Below are 10,154 nucleotides of genomic sequence, written 5' to 3'. Positions count from 1 at the left end.
GTTACCAAAAGAAAATAATTAATAATGTAAAGTTATGTAAATATTAACTTGAATCTGCTGATAGACCGGAACTCGACCTGGACTTGATTTTATTCGAGTGGATGTGATGTGAAAATACAAGCTATTATACACACGTGTGTAAGTAAACAGGGGAGACTTAATCTGATTTTAAATAATGTGTCTCTCACTCATATCTTTCATTCTTTTATTCAGTTTTTTTAATCTTTATATGGGTTTGATCAGACACTGCTTTAATGTGTTTTTTTGTGTAGGTGGATATTTTGCTGTATCAGTACAGGCAGTGGTAATTACACACAACAAACAATCTGCACTGTGTGTGCGTGCACATTGTTCCATGTGTAAAAGCATCTGTTTAGAGACTCGTCTCAGAGAGGAATTCCTTTAATACCAGATCAATACAGTTCACCAGCCTATCTCTCTCCCTCTCTCTCTCTCTCTCTCTCTCTCATTCATCTTTTCTTCAGTGAGGAGGAGATCAGTGTGATGTTCATGAGGTGATGTGGTTTGCGTCTTATGACTGACCTCGGTTCTCTCACCATAGAGTTCATGTGTTCAAGTTTAAAGACCTGATTTGTGTGTGTGTGTGTTTGAGAGAGATCACACACTCGTCTCCACAGCAACAGTCAATATGAATTTAATGTCTATTAGAGAGAAATTGTTTGTGCGTTTCGCTCAAAGCTCAAACATATCTCGATTTGCAGTTTACAGCTTGCTCATATTATATTTTATTTCTGGAAACTAAACATATTGATATTCTGCCACAACAGATCTGCACACATCAGTGTGTGCTTTATGTCTTTCCTGCATCAGTGTTTATGTGATGGATAATGTGTGTGTGTCTGTGTTTAGGTGAAAATGTGGAGGGTCTGTCAGAGGACGACACCATCCTCCTTCACTCCTGCAGACAGTGGACCACCGTCACGGCACACACCCTGGAAGAGGGCCATTATGTGATCGGACCCAAAATAGACATCCCGCTACAGTATCAAGGTATGTGACACACGATATGCTGGACGATATGTCGATAACATCAGGTAGGGCGTCTACATGACCCCAGTGCTGTTTCACTTAAAACACAAGATCTAAGCACACAGTTTTACAAAACATTAAGCATTCACTAAAACCCTGATCTTCCTTCATCCACTGAGAGAATACAAGCTATTAAAACACACTCAGACCAGAGAGAGAGAGAGAGAGAGAGAGAGATGGAGAAAGAGATTGGTTGTTAACAGTATATTGATTGTTGTAATCAAGCACTTAACTTCACACATGTTCACTTGCACTGTTCTCCATTACACATAAACACACACACACAAATGTATGTTTTACTATCTCTGTGGGGACAGTACAAAGTTGTATACTGTACAAACTGTATACTTTATACCCTAACTCAACCCTTAAACCTACAGATCGTAGAAAGATTTTTGCATTTTCAGTTTTTCAAAAATTATCGTTTTAATTTAAATGCTCTTGTGTCCGTGGGGACCACAATTTGTCCCCACAGTGACACAGGTCCACATGAGTTGTTGTGCATTCAGGTTTAGGTCCCCACTAACATATAAAAATCAAGTCCACACATTCAATTCAGTGTTTTATTGGTGTCACTGTTTTTTAATACAAATTCTAGCAAAACATTCAGTCAATGCAAAACATCTACTTTGGTCATCAGATGCATGGCCTGACTTATAAAGAAACTTTATTTTTAGAAGAAAGTCTTTTTTTATTTATTCTTTAAATATCAGAAAAGTATGACAGTATCTGACAGTATGATAAGAAAATATCTCCCAGTAGGATAAGAAAATAAACTTGAACTTGAACATAATAAAAAGAAAATTAAGTTTATTTTTATTTTTCTTACCCCATTAACAGATGTGTTTTTTTATTTTAAGCACCAACAAACCTGTTTTCTAGTTTTTTTTAATCAATAGTAAGACTTAATATCTTTAACAATGTTTATGTATTTGTGCTAGAAAACAGGACAAAATGTTACTTAAAAAAGTGAAAAGGTTAACTGTTTTAGATCTAAACTTACTGTTTAACACCTGATAACATTCCAGTTTAGTTGGATTATGATGTCATTTTCGTTCAGAATTCTTTGGGTTTATGTAGCTGCCCAGTACTTTCTTGATCTCTTGATTTTAATTCAATTTAATCTTTTATTTAAATGTGGCCTGAGAAATATCTCTATATATATATATCTCTCACTCTCTCTAGTAAACGAAAGCACAAACTCACTCTGTTATATGTAATATCTGTTGCTGTTGTATCAAGTTCGGAATAGAACAACACACAAAATAATACCAAAATAATAACACCCTTAACCCTGTAATGCTGTAGTTATGTCATTCACCAGCAGGGTTACCTGACCCCATCACTCAGAACTCTCATTCATAAAGTCAAACCCATCATTACCTCACCTGACGTCATTCCCGGGGGAGCCAGGAGGAGCCGTTATTCCGAGCTTCCGGAATAGCAGACATTACCGCACTGGACTTCCTCTCCCGGGACATCCGTTACCTAATATACCCGCCACTCGCACCATTAGGTCAGGTGACCAATGAGATCATCTGCTGGGGTTTCCGGCCGCAGTGAGATGCTGAGAGTGAGATGAGGTCATTTGTGTCTCCGCCGTGTCTCCGGGTCTCTCAGATAGAGACAGATAATACAGAAGATGGAATTACAGTAAAGACGAATTACTTGATACATAGCTGAGGGATGATGATTGAATTCTTCAAGTTAAAAATCACAGAATTTTAACATAAAAGAAACTGTCCCTTACTTACACACAATCTGACACTTAACATCTGTGTTAATGCATGTTTCCAGTTTAGCAAGACTTTAAAATGTCCTGTAAGCTCTGCTTAAATGAGGATGTTTGAACTAAAGATTGTTTTTCGGATAAAAGGCTGAAACCACATTTGTTAGGATGATAATGTGTTTATTTGAATTATATTCGATTCTTTTTGATGGAATAAGAGCAACTGTGTGAAGTGTTTATAATGTTATCCCACGTTTTTCCAGTTCCCTTATAAAGAATCTCGGACTTAAATGTAAACTGAACCTTTAAACCACTCAGATCTGGGTTGTATTTTTTAAATAAACAAAATGTTTGTTTTGCAAGCAGAGATGTGTGTGTTTAAATGTGGGTCGAGAGCTGCTCTATGATTGGTTGGATTAAAATCACAACCGCTGGGATTGGTTGGTGTGCACGTTCCATTGATGTTTCAGGATCTTGAAAGCCTTCATATGAAGAGACAGAAATGTGTCCTTGTGAGCAGCATTTTTGTTGTGCTCGAGTTGTTCTGAAATACAGTAAATACATATCTAAGTATATTTATATAATTCTTACAAATGGTCTCAGAATTAAGCATTCCATAGAGCCATGTAATAATCACTCTAAAGCAATACAACAGTAATATTTATACATTATTATTTATTTTTTTCACAATTTTCATGTGTCTTGTCTTGCTGTCAGTCTTTTACATTGCTGTTGGATGACTTTATGTCACCCTTGAGCTTCGATTTTGTTGAAATTCAACAGACACTGGACTGGAATGACTGCAATAGATCTAGGAAATTATTAAATGAAATGGTCTCTTTTTTAACTCAATGCATGTAATGTACTGTATATAGATGCACTCCGAACAGAAAAGCAAAACCACGTGAGAAAAAAAGAGAGAAAACTGAAAAAAAGTTGTTGCCAGAAGACAAATGCAAAAGAAAGATTTGCTCTCTCACACATTTGACCTATACGCACACATTTTCTCAGCTTTCTAAATATCATGGGAATATCATATACTGTACTTGTTGTATACTTATGTGTTGTTTTAAAGTTTTTGGCTTATTATACAGCCACCGAAAAACTTAAAAGGCCATTCCAGATGTCATTTAATCATAGTCTGTTGAATTTCAACAAAATCACACCTCAAGAGTGACATAAAGTCATCCAACAGCAATGTGAAATACTGACAGCATGACAAGACACATGAAAACTGCGAAAAAATCAAGGTTATTACATAAAAATAAATAATAATGTATACATATTACTGTTGTATTGCTTAAGAGTGATTATTTCGTGGCTCTATGGAATGCTTGATTCTGATTGGCCAGCCGCCACATTTGCAGGTTTGTTATGGGATAATGTACAGGCAGCCGGTTGTTATCGTAGAAATAAGCCCACGATAATAGTGAGATCATATTTATATTTCATTTATCAAAAAGACCTGTCAAAATGCTTTTTGAGAGGTTGTTATCTGGGAAAATCGACCCTGCAAATGTCCCGACTGACCAATCAGAATCAAGCATTCAAATGAGGCATGTAATATCCCAGATTACAACCGCTCAAAACTAATAACACACAGTAACCTGGATGCAGCAAATCATGTTAATATAATTAAATATAAATATGTCTTTTAATAGCACATATGACATTAAATTTACAAATTATTAAACCAAATTGACTGTTCGTGATGTTTGAACGCCTTTCATACCTTAAAACCGAAAGTAAATGGCTTTTCCTCTTGGAAGGTCTGCATTCAGTAAAAATGAGATAATCAAACATATTAAACTCACATTTATGAAAAAAAAATTCTCATGTGGCAAGAAGCCGTGTAATACGCAGGATAATGCACAGGCAGCCGGCTGTTATCTTTTTTCAACCTCTCTCTCTATCTCCTCAGGGAAGTTTAAGTTATTGGATCAGGATCGTGGTGTACGTGAGCCGGTCCAGTATTTTGGAAGCGTGGAGGAAATCGCTGGCATCTTTCCCGATCGCGTGTTTGTCATGGAGCCGATCACATTCAGTGTCAAGGTGCACAACGTTTATGACTGACAACAGGGTTTCAACCAGAAATGTTATGTTACCATCCAATTATTCTGTTCAGCGTGCTAATATATCCGTTTCTCTCTCTGTAGGTGGTTTCTGGGGAGTTTACAGAAGACAGCGAACTGTATAATTTCTCTCTACAGGGGGGTGACGAACTAACTCTTATGGGTCAGGCAGAGCTGCTATGTGTCCAATCAACTCGCGAGAAATCCCGCCTAACCGCACTGCTACGGCGTCTCGGCAAGGCAGGTGGAGCTTTGGGACGTCCCGCCCGCACAAAGATGCCTTGTTTGATATGCATGAATCATCGGACCAACGAGAGCGTGAGTTTGCCGTTCCAGTGCCGCGGGCGGTTCTGCACTCGCTCGCCGCAGGAACTGCAGATGCAGGGAGGTGAACACACTGTACGCAGTATCATCGAGCATGTGCGCCTGCCTGTAAACGTGTCCGTGCCCTCACGACCTCCACGCAACCTGTACGATCAGCACGCCATCCGAGAGGGCCATCGATATAAACTTCTCAGCATCATCAGCAAAACGGTCGTCCTCTGCTGCGTACTGCGCAAAGAGGAAGTGACGCCCTCTCACTTCCTGTTATTGACGGACATGCCCCGTTTCACTCTGCCCGATGGACTCTTGCGTGCGGACGCTTCTTACCAGCAGGTGGTGCTGCAGTGTGCCCTAAGCTGCCAGGAAAACTTCAACCCCGACGATTACTCGCGCGCCGTGCGGGAGGTGAAGACAGATTTCTCAGAGGAGTGTCTCAGCCCGCGACGGATTCGGGTGTGCGTTCAGGGCTACGGACGAGACGAGCTGGGGACGTCGCTGCAGAGACTGTCCTTATGCGTGTACGGGGGCGGGGGTGTCACGCACACGATCTCGCACGGCTGCAGAGACTCGCTGGGCGACTCGCAGACGCTGCCCTCTAGCGACGGAGAGGAACGGGAATACGTCACGCCTGATTGGTCTACGGAGACGCAGGAGATTCCGTACGAGGAGCTCTGGACCAATCAGCCGTCTGAAAGCTTTGGCGTGACTACTGAGAGCGGCATGAAGGCGGAGCGTAACCTCATATCATTTCACTCTACATCCACATCGTTGGATGGACTGGTGGGCTCCACACATGTCGCTATGGTGCAGATGGAAGCAGGAAGAGTATCGACTCCACCCCCCGTCCCACCCAAATCAGAAGCTGTAAGCAAATCACTCTGTTTTCCTAAGATTTCTCCAAAATTAATAAATAATGATTGAACCGCAAACCTGTACTTTGTGTCACCCTATCGCCATCAGTGTTAAAAACATGAAATTGCACTTTACGGACCTGTTGTTAAGGGTGGAGTGGTTGATTTGGAAAGGTGCTAGCTTTCGCCTGGTAGCACTGAAATTATAATCCAACCCTCTATGGGATTCACCGTCCAAAGCCACGCCTCCATAAATCCACGTAATGAATTACAAACTTAATCCACTGAGTTATTCTCAAAGCATGTACACATCTGTCCAAAAGAAAGAGAGAAACCATGGTATTGTCTTTCAGACCGTTTGCCAGCCAGAGCTGTCTCCATCGTGTAAATGCTGAACCGATATTAATAGTTTTTCCTCTTTCATCATCCAAATGATTTTTCGATACTGCTTTTTCAAAAACTGACTTTCGTTTTGTACTTTTATTTGTTGTCAGTTCCGCAGGAAAATTTGGTTGTTGCTAATTGTCCACCATTCTTCCTACATTGACACAGCGGCCAGAACGTTTTGATTGGTCGAAGTATTTGGTCCTACACCTTTCACAGACGATATATAATTATCAAAATATTATTTGACCACTATACTTCTTGATTGCTATCAGGATGTAAAGAGATTTCCAACCAACATGACAATTTTTTTCATAAAGGATCAACCACCCTGCCTTTAAAGTTAATAGACGTTAAATTGATTTTCCCTTAAAATCCAACCCAACCTTTACACTCATAAATGTTTATTATTAGCTTTGTTGTGAATTTATAAGGATTCTGTCTCTTCTGCGGGTCTCACACACGAACCCCATCACACTCATCTGTGCATTAAAGTCTATAGAGCTTCACAGAGCCCCGCTGCCTCACACTCAACACTAAATTATTGATACAGCTCCTTTTAAAGGCCGAATAATGAGCACATGTTTACCGGAACACAACACACACACATTCAGAGAGACATAATCACATATATTACTACAAATGTTCTTGTTAAAGATGCTTTTTGTATGTTTATGTTGTCTATTTGTATGACATAACATTGCAGAGAAACATTCTGCTTGTGAGATCCGGTCGTAGATCTAGAAGTGCTTTTTACTCTGTTGACTTGAATTATAGCCTTTCTGTTTCTCTACTTTCTCCCACATAAAGGCTTCAGGCCTGGCCTGTAATTTAGCTTCCAAAACATACACACACACACACACACACACACACTCAGTTCCTGGTGTTTTTGTGGAGGAAGTTAACTGTATCCCAGAATCCCAGAGTTACAGAGTCACAGAGGAGGACGTTTAGACAGATATTGGCTTTTGGCAGTTTATCACTGCTGTAACTGTTATAATAACCATGTTACTGTACACACTTTTAATAGTTTCCTTAAAAAAAAGAAATAACAGGTTTTTTATTACTAGTCATTTGCACATTGAGTCAGAAGTTTGCGTCCGAAATTTGTGTCCGTCCGTTTCATCCGTAGCAAGCATTTTGACAGGCCTTTTCTAACAATTCAGAGACACCGTACAAACAGTTGCCAAATACAACAAAAACACATTTGTTTGATTACATTTGAGTTATTGGGACAACATAAAAACAACACTAGAAGAACAACCCAGTCAGTGTTTAGTTATTTAGTTGTTTGGTTATCAATGTTCAGTATTTAATATTCTTCAGTACTCTGAGTTCAGCATTTAGTGTTCAGTATTCATGATTCCACACGGTTTTCACTCTGTAAATAAAACAAAACATTTACTCGCACACATTCAGTCTGAGCGTGGAGGAAGACAACAATGGGTATGTGTAATATATCGGATGTCTTCACACTTTATCTTAGTAGTAAGTCCCTATTTGTCTTTCTTTGTGTAGGTGAAAGAGGAGTGTCGTTTCTTGAATGCTCCTCCTGTTCCACCCCGCTGTGTTAAAGGTCCCGCCCCAAGCCCACCGGTCCCGCCTCGTTTCCCTCAAACCCCACCCACACAGACTCTCAGCCCAAACCTCTCATTTTATTCATCTGGACTGCAGGAGAGGTAATCACACACAAACACACAGATGTAACTTTTGGATATGTTCAGATTTTTTACTACATGCATATATGTCCTCCATAAAGCTAAAAACCCTAGAATAAAAGCCACAAAAATGTTAATTTCTTTTTACAGTTCGGCTCCTCGCAGTTGCAGTAGCTCTCCGTCGCCGGACTCTTATTCTCTGTACTGTTACCCCTGCACCTGGGCCGACTGTGTGACCTCTGCCTCCAGCGTGAGTCCTGATCTCACCCGTCCCGCACAGGCCTGTTGGTCTCACCCTCGAGGAGGCGGGGCCCACACCTCCAACGTTCTAAACACGCCTCTTCTCAGCACTGACTCTGCCCAAAAGAACTACTCCACCTGCCCCAGACCACGGCCAGTGGCGCAGAATCGCTTCGCACCGTTTGGCGCTCTAAACCCTTTCGCCAATCCCGGCCATGCCCTCGGCTCCTCTGATTGGATCACCACTGGTAGGGACTCGCCCACACTGATACCTGACCTCATTAGCTCCACCCCCCAGGAACCTCAAGCCACTCAGGGAGGTTCAGAGGCGGATCCAGAGCCTCCGCCCCGACCGGTCAAGGGCTCAGAAGAGGACACGGTCACGATAAACCCCGCCTCCGGATCCGTTACCATGGTGAGAGGTGCTGAAGGGGGAGCTGGGTCGTCGTGGCGACCCCCCGCAGAGCTCTGCTGGCTCTCGGTGGAGGAGGTTTCCGCCAGCCTGCGCTTCATCGGTCTTTCGGACGATGTGATTGGTCTGTTCAGTCGAGAGAGAATCGACGGCTCTATTTTCACTCAGCTGACGGAGGAAATCCTGTCAGAGGACTTTAACCTCACCAAACTCCAGGTCAAAAAAATAATGCAGTTTATCAAGGGATGGAGACCCAAAATATAGTGTGTGTGTGTGTGTCGGATGTTTTGTAAGTGTGTGTGTGTGTGTGTGAAGGAAAGAAACTTCTATTATAAAATTATACACCTCTCTAATTGAAGGACAGACAGATTGTGACTAATATATTATCGAGCACTATTTGATGTTTTGTTGTTATTTTTTAAATGGAGAATATTATCGAGTGCCTTGAGCAGACAGTCAGAGATCATCCGATGGTGTTCTGTTGTCTTTGAAGGGTTATTGAGAGAGTTTGATCTGCTTTCTAGTGTCTCTCTTTCTTTCTGTGACGATTGTCAATTGAACAGCACAAATATTTGCAGTCATCAAGACTGCACCTGACTTTATATGCAAGTACGCAAATGCTTTAATAATACTCTTGTCATATTGAACATGCTAATACCCTCACATGACTTTCCCATTAACGCTGAAGTGTGTCAGTTCTTTGCCAGGAGTGACACAAGTGAAATTTTGGAAATAATTGTTTTTAAACTTATTTCCTGAAAAGAAATCGTAGAAGTTTCAATTTTACACCAATGTGACCTGAAGCACAATTCGAAGCGACACTATGAAAAGCACATGTATGAAATAAGCACATGTTGCTTGAGGCATTTGCGTTCACATACTTGCACAGGGGTCTGGACTTTAAAAGAATAAATATTTAAATGGTAGTTGTATATTTTCAGCACTATTTCTTTTATATGCTTTGCTATCGCACAGGACGTGAGAGAGATGCTGGGAAAGCTTTGGAGATTTAAATATAAAACGTTTGTGATGTACATGTTAATAAGAGCAGTGTGGGTTTACAGTGTATAGACAGAAACACACTGTAATTAGGTGACAGTAATGAAAGAGTTTACTAACCTGCAGCCCACACTGATGGAGCGCGTGTGAGTCAGAGCTGAACTGAAAATGTTTAAGCAAACTTGTATCACTTCTAAAGTGTTATATCAGCATTTCACAGAGACCTCTGGGATGTTTATTTAACAGACTCCCCTCTGTAGACACATTTGTACTTTGAATAATATTTAACAACGGTAGTGCGTGTTTCATTTGTACTGTAACTCCATCATTTGTATAATTTAATCCTGACGGATTAGCTACAGAAAAGAATAAATCAAGAGTGCTCACTAGTCTTCTTGTCAGATGAATCATTCAAAAACTGTTTAATAATTGTTT

At 40.7% G+C, this 10,154-nt stretch overlaps 1 protein-coding gene across 1 annotated transcript in view; it reads left to right on the top strand.

Annotated features, from left to right (window-relative positions):
• The window catches only part of gareml (GRB2 associated, regulator of MAPK1-like), an 11,920-nt gene extending 1,812 nt beyond the window's left edge, over window positions 1–10,108 (top strand). The window contains exons 2-6 of the mRNA XM_056764949.1: window positions 871–1,011; window positions 4,701–4,831; window positions 4,936–6,039; window positions 7,929–8,089; window positions 8,219–10,108. Of these exons, the coding sequence (XP_056620927.1) occupies window positions 871–1,011; window positions 4,701–4,831; window positions 4,936–6,039; window positions 7,929–8,089; window positions 8,219–8,984 (2,303 nt within the window). The 3' untranslated portion in view covers window positions 8,985–10,108. The remainder of the gene's footprint in view (window positions 1–870; window positions 1,012–4,700; window positions 4,832–4,935; window positions 6,040–7,928; window positions 8,090–8,218) is intronic.
• Window positions 10,109–10,154: the final 46 nt, after the last annotated feature.

The sequence above is a fragment of the Triplophysa dalaica genome, chromosome 13 (genome assembly GCF_015846415.1).
Source record: "Triplophysa dalaica isolate WHDGS20190420 chromosome 13, ASM1584641v1, whole genome shotgun sequence".
NCBI classification, from domain to species: Eukaryota; Metazoa; Chordata; class Actinopteri; order Cypriniformes; family Nemacheilidae; genus Triplophysa; species Triplophysa dalaica.
Note: the sequence above shows the minus strand (reverse complement) of the source record. Positions and strands in the feature narration are given on the sequence as shown.